Source organism: Vanellus vanellus (genome assembly GCF_965231255.1).
Source record: "Vanellus vanellus genome assembly, chromosome: 3".
Taxonomy (NCBI): domain Eukaryota; kingdom Metazoa; phylum Chordata; class Aves; order Charadriiformes; family Charadriidae; genus Vanellus; species Vanellus vanellus.
In genome coordinates, this window is record NC_138907.1 from 48,264,095 (window position 1) to 48,279,679 (window position 15,585).

The 15,585-nt window shown below is 37.4% G+C and overlaps 1 protein-coding gene across 1 annotated transcript in view; it reads right to left on the reverse strand.

Moving 5' to 3' along the window:
• The window catches only part of FAM120B (family with sequence similarity 120 member B), a gene marked incomplete at both ends in the record, with an annotated part of 53,149 nt that overhangs the window by 32,913 nt on the left and 4,651 nt on the right, over window positions 1–15,585 (reverse strand). The window contains 2 exons of the mRNA XM_082481549.1: window positions 6,466–6,561; window positions 12,253–12,433. Of these exons, the coding sequence (XP_082337675.1) occupies window positions 6,466–6,561; window positions 12,253–12,433 (277 nt within the window). The remainder of the gene's footprint in view (window positions 1–6,465; window positions 6,562–12,252; window positions 12,434–15,585) is intronic.

The following is a 15,585-nucleotide window of genomic DNA, read 5'->3' on the forward strand; positions in this document are numbered from 1 at the left end:
AGGTGCTGAAATCTACATAGACGATGTTTATTTAACCAAGAAAGCCCATTAACCAAATGGTACTAATTCTTCAGAGAAACTGGAAGAGAAGTTAGTATTTTCTTTCTTCATCTCCCTGATGGATGTTTCTTTTACTATTTTTAAGACTAACTCCCATCAAAAGTATTAACCATGTAAAGAACTACCATCATACAATCTGTAAGTTTCTAATCTTATTTCATAGAGAAATATATATCTATTAAGAATAATACTAGTTGTTTGATTTGTGTCAGAAATGCAGGTTAGTGATAACACAAACACTGGCAGTGAGCAGGCCAGTACAGACAGCACAATAAAACTCAGATTACTGGTTTTCCTACTGGTAATTGCTTCCTTAGGAAAACAACAGAACAGCAGAGCCTGACTTCCAGGAAGAAAAGCAAAGATAATATGCATAAAACCAAAACAAAGCCAACTTTTCCTACCAAAGCTAAGCAACTTTAATGAGTGAGACAATTTTTACATGGGTAAACTCAAATAGTTTTGATGGTTTCTGTTTTCCAGAAGGTTCCCAGTCAGCTGCATATGAAGCGATATGCCAAGAACCAGTTAAAGGAAAGTACTCATTCCATCTGTACAGCTTTTTTTTTAAATGAATTGCATCCAGGGGTATACCTAATAATAGAAATCCTCCTTTCTTCAAGTAAAACCATGAACTACATCAATAATCAAGATTACATATCTATATTGAGAGAGCTCAACAAAAAAATTCAAGACATGTCTTCCATAAACAGTTTCTTACACTTTCAGAAACAACATCTACTTGCGCCTGGGAAAAAGAGGTACTGGTGAATTATGAGTTATTCACTCTGGGAAAGAAAACTTGACACTATCTCCTTGTGGAACATACCAACAAAAAGTGTTATTTTTCTGAAAGGATCTCTTCTACAAGTAATTAAATTCCATGTAATACCCAAGAGTGAGCCATTATATTAACCTTTAAATGAAAGATAAGTAAAACAAAAAAACTAATACACTGAAGTTTAATGACTCTCTCATCTTGAATACAGTCAACAACAGACCTAAAATTCATATAAAGTAGACCCCCAAAACTGTTCTCTGCTCTAGTTAATCCTCACTACATACTTTACAGCAATCAGAAAATATTCCTGAAAGAGAGAAATTTACTTGCACAGGGAGGAGAAATATTTTACTTTCTGAACACATCTAAATATTTACTAAATTAACCTAAAAAACCCCAAATCTGAGCAACAAAAGGGAAATACAACAAAAAATTCTGATATATATATAATTGATACATCTTTACTGTAAAGATTAGTCACTAATTATCCTACTGGGGTCATAGGAACCACAAGTTCCTATGAATTACAGAGATACACTCAAACACTGCAAATGCTTATGGTTATTCTCAACCTGCACAAAACTGTGTGATTCTGCCCCTCTACTCCGCTTTCATGAGACCCCACCTGGAGTACTGCATCCAGCTCCGGGGCCCCCAACGTAAGAAGGACATGGACCTGTTAAAGTGAGTCCAGAGGAGGGCCACAAATGATTAGAGCGCTGGAGCACCTCTCCTATGAAGACAGGCTGAGAGAGTTGGGGTTGTTCAGCCTGGAGAAGAGATGGCTCTGGGGAGACCTCATAGCGGCCTTCCAGTACCTTAAGGGGACCTACAGGAAAGATGGGGAGGGACTCTTTATCAGGGAGTGTAGTGATAGGACGAGGGGTAACAATTTTAAACTGGAAGAGAGTAGATTTACATTAGATATCAGGAAGAAATTCTTTACTGTGAGGGTGGTGAGACACTGTAACAGGTTGCCCACAGAAGCTGTAAATGCCCCATCCCTGGAAGCATTCAAGGCCAGGTTAGATGGGGCTTTGAGCAACCTGGTCTAGTGGGAGGGGGGCTGGAACTATATGATCTTTAAGGTCCCTTCCAACTCTCACCATTCTATGATTCTATGAAAACCATATTCAGTACACTGTAAACTGCAGTCCTTGGGAACCCCAAGAAGAGGAGCATCAGAAAGACCTCCATGGTGATCAAAAGGTACTACTTGCCTAAACATAAAAATGGACAACCAACAAGTTAAGAGAAAAAGCATTGCTTGAATTATTTTTTCTTTTTTTCCTTTTTCCTTTTCACTCACATATTTGAAGATATTTTCATATAGAAAGCATCATGATAAACAAGCACTTCAAGGGAATACATACCTTTTTTCATTTGTTTGAAATTCAATAACTGATTTATGAATATACAATGCATGCAAAAGTTGTGGAATGCATTAATACTATAATATTACAGAATGACAGAATCACAGAATGGTAGGGGTTGGAAGGCACCTTCAGAGATCATCTAGTCCAACTTGCCTGCCAAAGCACATTCACCTAGAGCAGGTTTGACGCAAACACATCCAGGTGGGTTTTGAGTATCTCCAGGGGAGGAGACTCCACAACCTCTCTGTGCAACCTGTTCCAGTGCTCTGTCACCCTCAAAGTAAAGAAGTTTTTCCTTATGTTCAGACAGAATTTCCTGTGTTCTAGTTTGTGCCTATTGCCCCTTTTTCTGTCACTGGGCACCACTGAAAAGAATCTGGCCCGATTGTCTTGACATCCACCCTTTAGATATTTATGACTCCCTCTCAGTCTTCTCTTCTCCAGGCTAGACAGACCCAGGTCTGTCAGCCTTTCCTCGTAAAAGAGGTGCTCCAGTCACTTGATCATCTTCATAGCTCTCCGCTGGACTCTCTCCAGTAGTTCCTTGTCTTGAACTGGATAGACCAGAACTCGACACAGTACTCCAGATGTGGCCTGATTAGGGAAGAGTAGAGGGGGAGTATAACCTCCCTCGACCTGCTGGCCACGCTCCTTTTAATGCACCCCAGGATACCATTGGCCTTCTTGGCCACAAGGGCACATTGCTGGCTCATGGTCAATTTGTTGTCCACCAGAACTCCCAGGTCCTTCTCCACAGAGTTGCTTTCCAGCAGGTGAACCCCTAACCTGTACTGGTGCATGGGGTTATTCCTCCCTAGGTGCAGGACCCTACACTTGCCCTTGTTGAACTTCATTAGGTTCCTCTCTGCCAAACTCTGAATATTGTTGAACTCAAGGCTTATACAAAGGTGATCCTCACATTCATACCAACTTAAAACATCATCAATGTGTATATAGATGTAAATGTATAATATTAACTGTTCATATATATTTGAAGCAATGACTATAGAAATTTCACTGTATAACACCAGCAATAGAACTTTAACGCTTCAACATTTTACATGCTCATATATATACTGAGCAATAAAAATAAATTTATAAAAACACACTTGCTAGGAACACTCAACGTGAACTTGCCAACAACTGTGGCAAATTTTAAAGATGCCATAAACCCAAATGCCAATTAAATCTGGCCATTAAAGAAGCATTCCAGAGACACCATTTTGAACATAAGCGTATTCATGACATATTCCTGTAAGATGCAATGATTAGAATATTGAAAGTACATCCAAACTGCCGTGGTATGAAGCTACAATATCCTACACATTTTCAGAAATAAAATGAAAAGCAGGATCCATACGTTTGCAGTAAAGACTTTAAAACTTCCTCTGTTCCATATAAACTGTACACATATCAAACAGATCAGCTATGTTCACACGATATAGATGTTAAACAGTACTGTCTTGGATCACAGATCTTCTAACAAAATTAATTTCTCAGAGACATTTTTTATCAATTTGAGTGTTGCTCTGTCAATGTGTGGGAAACATCATGTTCACATTCATTCAACTGAAAGGAAACATTCCAGAAGGGAGAAAGAGAGACAGAGAATGCGAGCAAGTGCAGATGCTAATTCAGAAGACTTGTCTCTCAACAAAAATACATATGCATAAAATACAGTATATATTAAATATATTTTAAGCTATCATCTTGCAGCCTTTAGGATTCAATATTTCATTTTTTTAAAAAAGCTAACATTCAATCTGTTACCTGCAAGCTTTTCAGATGCAAGACAGTTCTGCTGTTTTATACACCCAGAAAAAAATCAGTGGGAATTCTACTTTTTTTTTTTAATCAAATGCAAAAATTGAAATATTTATGGTTACGTGCATTATAGTTCAAAGCTCATACTAAATATTCTTTCTTCAGACTATTTAATCTAAATCAAATTCAAGAGTCAGGATTTATCGTATATTCTCAATACACTTCTAAAGTAGTTGTGATGATGAGGTTATAATTTTTTCTAGAAAAGATAAAACAAAGAACCTTCCCTGATTAATTGCACCTGTGATTTTTCTAATAGTTTCTGGTAAGGTTTTCTCTCTTTTTTGAGTAAACTGATCTTGATTGACAGCTTTGAACTCTAACTTCCTATAACAACTTCTTTAAATTTAGCTCTAAATATGATCCCTTTCTGAAAAATGTGATGCGCTGTTGAGAACCTTATTTGGTGAATTAGAAAGTCATGCTGTGGAAAATAAAAGATGCATGAGCGAATGTAAGGCATACAAATATGGACTGCAAAAATTTTAGAAAAATATTTGTTCGCTGAAGGAATGACAACAGAGCACTAAAAATAAACACTAGAAGTCCTCCTCCCCTTTTTTAATAGTCTGCTTGAACAGCCTTTCATTACTGAGCTAGTAAAGCTTATGGCTGAGAAGATGCTGTTTTTATACACTCCTCTTATGCGGTTGCTATAAACAAACACACACAATGATTTAAAATCCTGTTTACCGTCAACATGAGGTGGGTTATACGTATAGCATGTTTGCAGAGCAGTAGAAAAAGCATACATGAGATTAAGTGGATTCCTCTCCAGAAAGGGAGGAAGGTACTATACTATCTGGGAAGGAAAATTTTACAACAATAAATATGGTACATTTGCTATGCAAATTGAAATGTAGCTATATAGGTATGGTTTATACTTTGTTGAGTTTTGTTTACTTGTTTTACAAATGCATGTTCCCAGACTGTTGTATGCTGAAATAAAACAGTGTTACAGGACAGACTGATCAATTTTTACCTGGCATATTCATATCCATTGGGAAAATTTCACAGCAATTTCACGCTATCATCAAGTCAATAGGATAATCATTCTCCTAATATTGTATCAGGGGTACTGGACAGTGAAACTACGGTATATCAAATGAAACCTTGTTTGTACTTTGTCTATGTAACTTATTTGTTTCTAAACAGTTCCTTTCAAAAGGATTTTGAAAAGGCAGATATCTAAGGAGCAACTGTTTTTCCTTCATCCTTGAAGTCTCTCATTAAATATACAAGTTTCAAATATGAAGAAAACTGTACAATCCAAGGATACCTTAAAAGAAAATGCACTATAACCCTACAAAATTAAAAACAAGTAGGTTCTAAAGCAATCTCTAACAGAAAAAAAAAAAAAAAAGCAGATGCATTTCAACTTCTTCTGAATTTGGACTTAGACCAGATCAGAACAAGGACTGCTACAGAAAGCTCTGGGTGCTGAGGTAACCAGCTGGTAATTACTCTCAAAGCACTGGTAATTACTCTCAAAAAGTAGAGTAGACAATTTTTCTTAATAAGATATCAATAGTATATCAATGGAACTAAGTCATTTCATATGAAAGACTAAAAAAACTGAGCTCCTGATCCACATGATAGCAGATGCTAGACAGAGAGAGAGCTGAGAGTAAAGATAGAGGGGTAATGACTACAACAGCATTGACAAACGAACAATGAGAACAATTTTCCCTCTGAAATAACAAAATTGATACAGTACTGTTTCCTTCCTATCCTAAACTTGTATTGCATGATACAATTTCATGATAAAGAGGTGAGTGACATATACAGTGCCCAATCTTTTCACTAAAGTGTACGATACTTGCTTGTAAATGTAACACATTCCTCGTAACACTAATTTCACTAAAAGTGTTAATGAGTGTGTCCTTTACCAAAAGAAAGAAGATTAAAAAAAAAAAACCAAAAAACACAAAACACTTGATGCTTAAGACAGTAGAAACAACTTCACAGAAACAGCCTAATTATTTTCTTACCAAAAGTTGGAATCTATTTTGGGGTTGTCACAGGTGATCTAAAAATGGTCCTTTTTTATACTGTCCATCAGTCTCGTTAACACATTCTCGCAAACAGCTTAATAGGATAATTTTAATATGGCCCTACACACCACTTATCCTGGTCTCAGAGCAGTATTTAGAACCTCTAAGAAATTGTTTGCATGTTAGAACTGATGTTTGAATTAGCACTGTGCTTAACAAGACATAGTAATAACATGTAGCTCAAAGCTGAATCCTATTATAATTACACAGGGTAATTAAAAGCAATTACAGGCATGCAGCATTTCAACTTTAGCTCCTTGTTCTCCACAGTTGTTTTGGATTCCATATCAAATATGTGATGATGGATTGTCTAACCTGGTTTTTGTGATGTCATTATTTCAGTTCAGATTTAAACACATTTTTATTCTACCTGGGATAGAAGGTGGTACAGGTTGTATCAGGTCCGGCTGCTGGAGAGGATTTCCATAATAGACAAACCACTCTTTTACCAAATGATTGGCTCCACCTAAAAAGATAAACTGGCTCAGTAAGGCAAATGTATGTATTGACACTAGTGTAAAAGTTGGAAGCAGTGGTGATTAGGATTCTAAAGTAATACAAGGCACTTCATGATGACTTCTTTGCTCAGCTTCTTTAAAAACAAACCAAGAAAAGTTAGTTTTAGTATCTTTATGACAAATCATCAGAACAAATGAAGAGAGTTTGAATTATGTGCTATAAACATGAGTTTGGAGTTGGGAATTGCAGCCAAAAATGTAAGTACAAGAGCTTGTGGAAAACATTCTAAAATGGCTTTAAGCCAACTTCAGGCCTTCCCATTCCAAGGCAGTTCAGGAAGCTGTGGAGGCATCTGGCATAGCTTAGGGACCTACATGAGCTACCTCAGTCTCTCAGGGTTGTCACTCTGCCACATATGCAGGGAGTCTTTAATATGATTCTCCTCCCAACTTGCCCTGACATTTCCTGTGTCAGGGCTCGAGACAAAATCTTTATAAGGAGGACTTGATGCCTATTTGAAAGCTGACAGCAATGGAGTCATCCCACTGTCAGATGCAGAGCTTTTACAGCCCATTGTTCCAGACCTTTTATCTAGTATAAAGGGACTGTTTATGCATAATAGCTCAAGTGGCTTCCTACCCCCTAACCTCAACTCTGCCCCGCCTCCCAGTAAAGAGTAGGGTGCCTCTTAAACTTAAAATTTCACTACTTGGTTGTGCATCAAACTACTCAATGCTTAAAAAAAAAAAAACTCAACAGATGAAAATACCCTCCGAAATAACTAAAGCATTTAAGAATTTTTGAAATGCAGTCTATTCAATTTCCAATAATCAGCTCACAATCATTCCAATGCAAGTCTTCAAAAAACACCCTTCATTATTGTTATAAATGGTGCTTCTGCATTCTGTCCAGATTTTCCTCATTGTAATCATGTTATAGTGCCCTAAATTTCCACCCTCTGTAGTCTGGTAATCAGTATGAAGCAAACAGATTTAGCTAGTCCTGGGCACTTGAAATAGTGTTCAAATCTTTTCCAGGCAAATTTCAAAGCTTTTTTTTCCTTCCTTTGTCCCTTTCCAGATTCATAGTATTGTATCACTAATTCCTTCCAGCTCCCACTCAGTCCTGAAGCCACAGTTCTTAAAAATTCCTGCCTTTTATCATCAATTCAAATCACTCTGCACTTTACTGCACAAGTATTTGATGCCACATTATGAACCCTAATCAAAAACCTCACCTAGCTTAAAACAAACCAAACAAATCTCTCCAACACTCTCCTTCCCTCCCCTCCACCACCCCAAAAAGATTGGTCACATTAATTTCCTGATCTCATTCATAGCTCAACGCTGCAAATGACTGTTGGCATGAATGAACAAATAGTGTGCTACGGTGCAAGGCAGAAATTCCTCAGATGGATTTCTAATGTCATGGATAAGAGAGGAGGGAAAAGAACACGACAAAATCTGATTTACAGCCCTGCTTCTTCCTCCTTCCTTACCTATGCACCTGCAGCACAAGCTCCCAATAAAGGTGAAGGACTGAAGAACCAACAGCTGGACAGCATTACACCTGGGTTGCCATGCTTCACTGTTCAAAAACTGATGACATTAAGAATAAAATAAAAAATGCCTACACTAAGGAAAAAAAAACCCAAAGCCTTAAACTGCACATTCTAGTAGCTGAATAGTCTCACATCTTGATTATAAATCATTGCCTATGATAATGCTATTTCACGAATAAACCCCTCCAATTTAATATCCCAAAGTCACTTTCAAAAAGATTCTGATGTTTTAGCATTCTGTTTTAAGATTTATTATGTAAATTATTCTGCTTTATTCAATTTATTCAGCCTAGCCTCCCAAATTTTAGCCTGGCTTCTTAAGAAAGCAAGCCTAATACAATTATGACATCTGTGTTATAATTAATTCATGGATGCACTGCTCTGTTTCAACTAAATCTGACAGAGGAGAAGAGATTTCAAATGTATTCCTAAACACTTTGTGAAACTGGTGATTCAGCTGATAGAGGGATCCTATTAGGGCACCAACTGAAAGAATGGCAGGAGAGTCAAGTTACCTGTTGTATACGAATGCACTGGATGGCAAATCAATACGCAATTAGCTATGGAATGGGATTTGATGGGATTTGGGGAGAGCAGGAGCCAATAGGGAACTTACCTGAAAACACCATATATTGCAGAAGGCAGTTATCAAGGACGTGAGGAGAAGTTAAGAGGATGCTAAGAAGGAGTATGGAGATATAAAAGCTTTGCTGAGGGGAAGCTGGCATGGAGTGTCACTCTTCCCAAGTTCCACAATTCACAGAACAACTTATCAAAATGTCACTTGATTCCAAATGCCAGTGAAATACTACTTTTACATCACCCATGGAGCTCAAGCACAGTAAAAAGAGAAGTCAATAGGAAACATCCAGTTTTGTTTTTTTAATCTACATGAATGCTAGTACAGGATGTAGCACCACATCAGTGCTTTTCACTATGATAATTCATTAGTAACAAAGGTATATGACTACTCACATAAGTAGCCAAACAAATATAGCTGAAAGCAAGGTCCTGCAAACTGACTGCACATTAACATACCAAGAACAAAATGGAGACATGATTACTAAATGCCAACCCTCCTTGCATGGAAATATCTCTGGAAAAGAACAGTAACTTTTCAAACTTTTTTTCCCCACAATGCACATACAGAATGTCATCAGTGAAATTTAAAACATAGCAGTTCCTTTGTTAAAATAGATTTTGAACGACCTGTGGAACGACCTGAATGACCTAGGCAGCCTAAGGAAAATTTCAACTATGTGCAAAACACCAAAACATGAGACAGTTGGAAATGCTGTTATGTGTGCTCCTCTACTCCTGCAACAATGCCAGCCCTCCTGAGCGGTCACTGGTGATAACTGGCAAAAATTCTGCTAACGGACTTTTTTGACAGTGCCAAACCGAGGGTCATTCTGGCCTGCTAATGTTAGAACTGGGAGTGATGCCAGGACTTCCAGGAGCTGGCCACAGGCTTAGGCTACATTACACAACCTCCTAATTGGCAACAGTCATGCAGGTACAGGTATTTCCACAGACTGCGCTAGTGCCAAAACCTGCCGGCTTTGTTCTGAAATCTTTGCACACAGAAGAAAGAGCTTGGCTGGCCTATCAAGGTGTATTAGTTACTGTTATTTTCCTCTCCTTGAAGTTTTCCAATAATACTGTTTTTCTAGGAAAGATACTAAAAAATGACAATTTATATAACCTGATAAGCAATATTCCACTTAATGACCAGAAAGAGCTCAATTAATTATAAAGATACTTTTAAAGTACATGGGCAACAAATGTCATGTTATCAGGATCACCATCAACCCCCTATTTATTTTTGTAGGGTCAAAAAGAAGACTGTGATTCTAGTAGCATCTCGATGAGTAAAGGCACGCACATACTTACCATATACCAAACTATGCCAAAGGCATAGTTCATGAGCTTTCAGCAGCACTGTGAACTTTTAGAGGCAACCACTGGTTTGCTCATTCCCACTCCCTGCCATTCCCTTGGGCTGCTTCACCACAGCTGTTTGTGGCTACACAAAGAGTCAGATGGGGAAACAGAACCAGGTTACTTACCTGATTGCAAGAAAGGGAGGAAAGAAAGAGAGTGGCTATTTTCAGTTTCTCAAACTAGGCCACCATGCAGCTGCACAAACCGCTGCACCAGCACAACTGAGAGGTTGCACAGGGACTGAAATGAGTGACTGTGTGAGAGAATTACTTAAACTGGCACTGACAGCACAAGAAACACTGATCACACTATGGCTTCAGGCAAAGTGGCATGGTCTACAAGGGTGATTTCAAAGGATATGACAACATCCAGCTCCTATGGATTCTTGGGTCTCTTAGCCACATTAATTCTATATTATACTACAACCTACATACAGCGTAGGTTACTTCCTCCCATCCTACCTTCATCAAATTACAAAAAACAGTCAACTTAACCTCATCTGAGGGAAACTGGCAGAGGATTCTACTTACTTTGTAAAGAACAAAACTTCCCTGTAGGTCTAGCAGTGAATTCATAAAAAATAATGCTGTCATTTACTTATTAATTCCCATACAGACTCTGATTAATGATCTACACTCGACATAGAAGCAACTATACACTGGAATAAAACACCAACCCACGAACTACTAGGAAGGGATATGGTTAAAGCAGTTAGAGGTAGACACATGCACTAAAAATGCAGACTTAATAGGGATGCCTGTGCAGACACACGCTACTTACCTTTCTGGAAGGGTTAAGGATTGAGGGCACACTACGATTTACTTTAGAAAATTATCACTGGAATTTGAGGCATGAACTTAGAACAAATAACACGTTATCTGTGGTTTTATTTGAAAATCACTTTCTTAAAAGAAGACATCTTTCACATCCAAATTTCATTTTCAATAAGATTCTAAATTAATGTTTCTGATTTCATTTCTAATCTTCTTCATCTGAGTACTACAAACACTGTAACACAAATGTAAATCTGCCTACTACCCTGCCATCTCGCAGCAACAATTGTTAATTAGAAGGTTTGGTCTGGGTGTTCCTGAAAACATCAATGAATATCCCGCTGCTTAGAGGAATAAACAAAACCCAACCAAGTTATAATTGTCTACAAAACTTAGAGGCAGTAGGCTGAAAAATGAAAAATGACAGATGTGCATGATTACTGCTGAGATTTTTGTTACTCTCTCCAAATGACTTTGTAAGCTCTGATTCAGTTTTTCCTATTTTTTTCCTATTATGGCATAACTTCAACCTCCAGTTGTTGAAGGAAGGTACTTAATTAACTTTCTGTGCCTTTCTAAGCACATAGTTTGAATATTAGGTTTGATGGCAGTGCGCTTTCATCAATAAAATGTAAAGTGATTACCAAGGAAAAATCAACATAAAAAGAGTAACAGTTCAGTACATTTTTAATTTTCAACTCACTGCCTAGAAGACATTGTAGCTAAAGATAACATTTAACTAACATAAGTCTTAAGAACATAAAATTTGTCCAAGGATGTGAATAAAGAATTACCTGTCTTAAAGCAGAAGAATGGAAGCACAGTTAAATATACCTACTACAGAATCTGTTTACACCACTGGATAAAGAAATCATACTTTCTTGCATTTTGATGAAAGAACTAATAATCACTGTATGACTACTTGCATTTGTATTACTACAAGAACTATATTTGACTACCCGCTGTTCTTAAAATCACAGACTTAAAACCAACAGAAAGTAAAACCGTAACAGTGTGTTACTGTTTTGCAGAAGTGTATTACAACTCACTAATTCATCAGGAGCTACACTTAGCAAAGCAACACAAGGTTTCATATCCTCTCAAACTTTAAAAATCTTCTAAATGCCATTGTTTTGTTCAATCTTTTGATCATTAAAAATTTTCACAACTTCACACTTAACAAAGAAAAACCCCAATTTTAAAAAAATCTCTTTAAAAGCACTGAAATTGAACAGCATGTAGAAAAACTGTATTTTCATTGTCACATTTTCTTTTGATACCTTAAGAAATACACTTCAGCTGCCCACAGTTTTTATCCTAAATGCTGTGTTGATCTAGCCACTGAAACAATGAATTCAAAGTTTAATTTTTCAGAATTGAAAGTATACTTGAATAATGGTGTAAGTAGTTTAATCCTTACCTTCTCCAGATTCCAACAAGACAGAATAAATATGCTGACGAGCAGGGCGGTAGATAAGTGCCTGTCCAGGAATCTCTCTATCACATTCGTCTTCCAAAGAGTTACTGCACTCAGTCTCTCCATTGCTTAAGATATTGAAGATTGTATAATTTTCAGATCGGATATGCTGTTCTTTAGCTAACTGATTGTTTAAAGAAGGAAGAAAGCATTATCTCCAAAATGAAAAAGGATCAAAACTAACAAAATATATTCACTGTTCAAGGAAATGGTACTTTCTCTACCAGCGGAAATGGAGGGAACAGCCAGGGAGGGAACAAGTGCCTGTTCAAACAACAGCAGTATAGTACATTTTCAGACATCTGTCTTTTTGTGGGCAGGAATCCCCAGGAAAACCATCATTGACTTTCTTAGCCCCTCCTTGAATTCTTAAAACTTGGGAGTTTTAATGACAGCTTTTTAGAGAGTAATTATTCTTAAAATTAATTCTGAATTCAGAAATAGAAAAATTAGCTGCTCTCCTTTAGTCACCTGAAAATGTATCTTCCCTCTTTAAATAGTGAGTGAATGCATGACAACCCCCAAACTTTTAATTTTATTGCAAGATGAACTACGTAAGACAGCTCCATTTCTTTTCCGAGCTGACTTTGCATAGTTTACATTGTGATGAAATTAGAATACTTCATCATACTTTTACTTTGCAATAGCTCTTCCTCAAAAAAAGAAATACAATCTACTCCAGTGAGGAAAAACAGGTCTGCAGGCTGTTGCTGAAAAGCTGAATCACAGCATCACCCAGGCTGCATATTAACCAGGCACTGGATGCAAACACATCTGGCTACAGCAGCTGGCTACAAGCAGGCTCAGTACCAACAGGGACCGCTGGTCTGGAGTAGCTTAGCTGCATAAGCAACAAAGCTGCTCTCAGGCAGCACAGAGTTTCAACCAGTAAGACCTGTAACCTGGACTGGCCAAGTGCAGGGCCAGATAGACTTTCTACTTCACAACCTCAGACTGAAACTATGAGGATGTTCAAACAGCTGAGGAGAGCCAATTATTTCCATGGGGTGCCACTAGTAAATTCTCAAGGACATATGCCGTATGGCAAGGAGGCACTGAAGTTTCTCTGCTCTGCATTCCCTGCATGTGTCACACTATCTGTATTATTTGGGTTGTGCCATCCATGCAGCTATCTCAGCCTCTTTCACTAGGAATTACCAGACCACTGGCCAGAGCCAAATTCACCATTTCTGCAGAATTCCAGTATCTGCAAACCTGGGAACTCAGTAGGTCAAAGCTGCAGTCTATCACTGGGTCATTACTGATCAAAAGTAATTCTACGAAAATGTCATACTTTCAGAAGAAATTCTCACATGAGTATAAAATCAGTGATAGGCTTCTATGCATAATGCCAATCAACAGAGCATTTTCTTACAGCAATAAATTAATGGTTGACCTGGAAGAAATATTTCAGTATCCCTAATACACGTAAACAATGTAATACCCCAAATCTACTTTTGTATAAAACAAAAGCAAAGAGTTCAGTATTTCTAAGCATGATTTGAATGAAGCATTCAACTATTTCATACAAAACACTGTCACAGATATGAGATAAATTGAAAATACTAGTTTCTTGCAATTTGCCAATAATCTACACATACTTATGTACTGAAAAAAAAATACAAGCTGATTCCAAAAGTATTGATGTATTCAATGCTGTATCTTAAAAAATATTTCTGATTTACATGTACAGTCAGTTAGAAAGTTACGCTCTTCTTTTCTGAGAGAAGCAGCAACCTAAGGCTATGTCCTCAAGGTTGGAACTGAGCTGTGTATGTCATTTATGTGCAGTTTAGGTTACGTGCAAGGTAAGCAGAAATACATATGGGTTTCAAAATACGAAGCAAAGCACACACATTACATATAAAAATATTTAAACACCTGTAACAAAAACAAAAGACAAGTTAACATGTCTATAACTTTGACTATAATTTCCTTGGCCCAGGGACTGGCTTAACATAGGATTTATTCAGCAACAGTGAGGCATTCTTCAATGGAGTTTCTAAACATTATTATTTCATTACAGCAGTAGCTCAGCAGGATGCTAGAGAACTGCAACCCTTCAAATGAAAGATCTAGCCAAGAAATAATGACCACTTGTCATAAAGACCGCATGGTACATTCTCTTAAGGAGCAAGAATATTACCACTATTGTCCTGGCCATAATCCAACCAAGATAATTACATTCTGGCTAATTTTAACTTGCACTTCAAGCATAAACAATATTTTTCAACACTTTATTAGGATCTAGGGGTTTTGGGTTTTTTTAAATAACATCTTCTATTTAACTACTACAGTCAAAAGTGACATGTATTATATCTATGTGTGGTTAATTAAAAAAACAAATATATCTGCAGTTTAGCAGAAACAAGCATTGCATAGGTTACAATGTAGTTTTTAAATGTTTTACAGTCTTTTTAAAAAAGGGAAATGTAAATTATAGGATTACTTTAGAGTAATATGAGGAAACAAAAATAGTTTTAAAGAAAATGCTCAAGGTAAGTAAGAGAGAAAAAAAAAAGAAGACTCCCTATTTGAAGTCTATAGGTACCTAACAAAATAGGGAGTAACAGATGGCTAATATAGGGTCTAAAATACACTACCTTGCATAGATTTTTTTCTATTGAATGTCGATGTGCTATCTTAATTGCCATGAATTTACAAAATTGTACTCTAGACTTACGACTGTTGCATAAACTCTGATGCAAAGTAGCTCAGTTTTCTATTAGCCAGGTAGGCTACCCTAGCTAACATATCTAGAGTGACCCAATCTGACTCACCCCAACACCAGCGCATCTCTGCCCATGTGGGAAGCCATAAGTGAAACTTGCTAGTGCAGCTCTGCCCTTTGAGGATTAACAAGCCACTCAAAGACCTTTTGGTTCCTTCAGGGACAATGAATCTGAAGGATAATTGACCTGATCCAAAAATCATGAAATACAGGTTTATAGGAAGTTTCTTCATCTCCTCCACAAGAGCAATTTCAACTTCTACATTCCTAGCACAGCTCCCTTTGACACCTTGACTGCATGTGCCAAGTACAGCCAAGCAGACCAATAACCAGCTGTAGCTGACCTGTGGGTTCTCAAAGCAAAAAGGAAGTCATTACATTGTGCAATACATGGGAAGTACATCTCTACACCCAGCTATAGGCATATACAGGAGCTGCTCCCCATTATTTCACCTGCCTGACGCTTCAAAAAGAGAGGAACCACTTTTAATTAAATGTACTGCATCTGCCCTCATCGTGATGCATGTAATAGCCCTAACCATGGC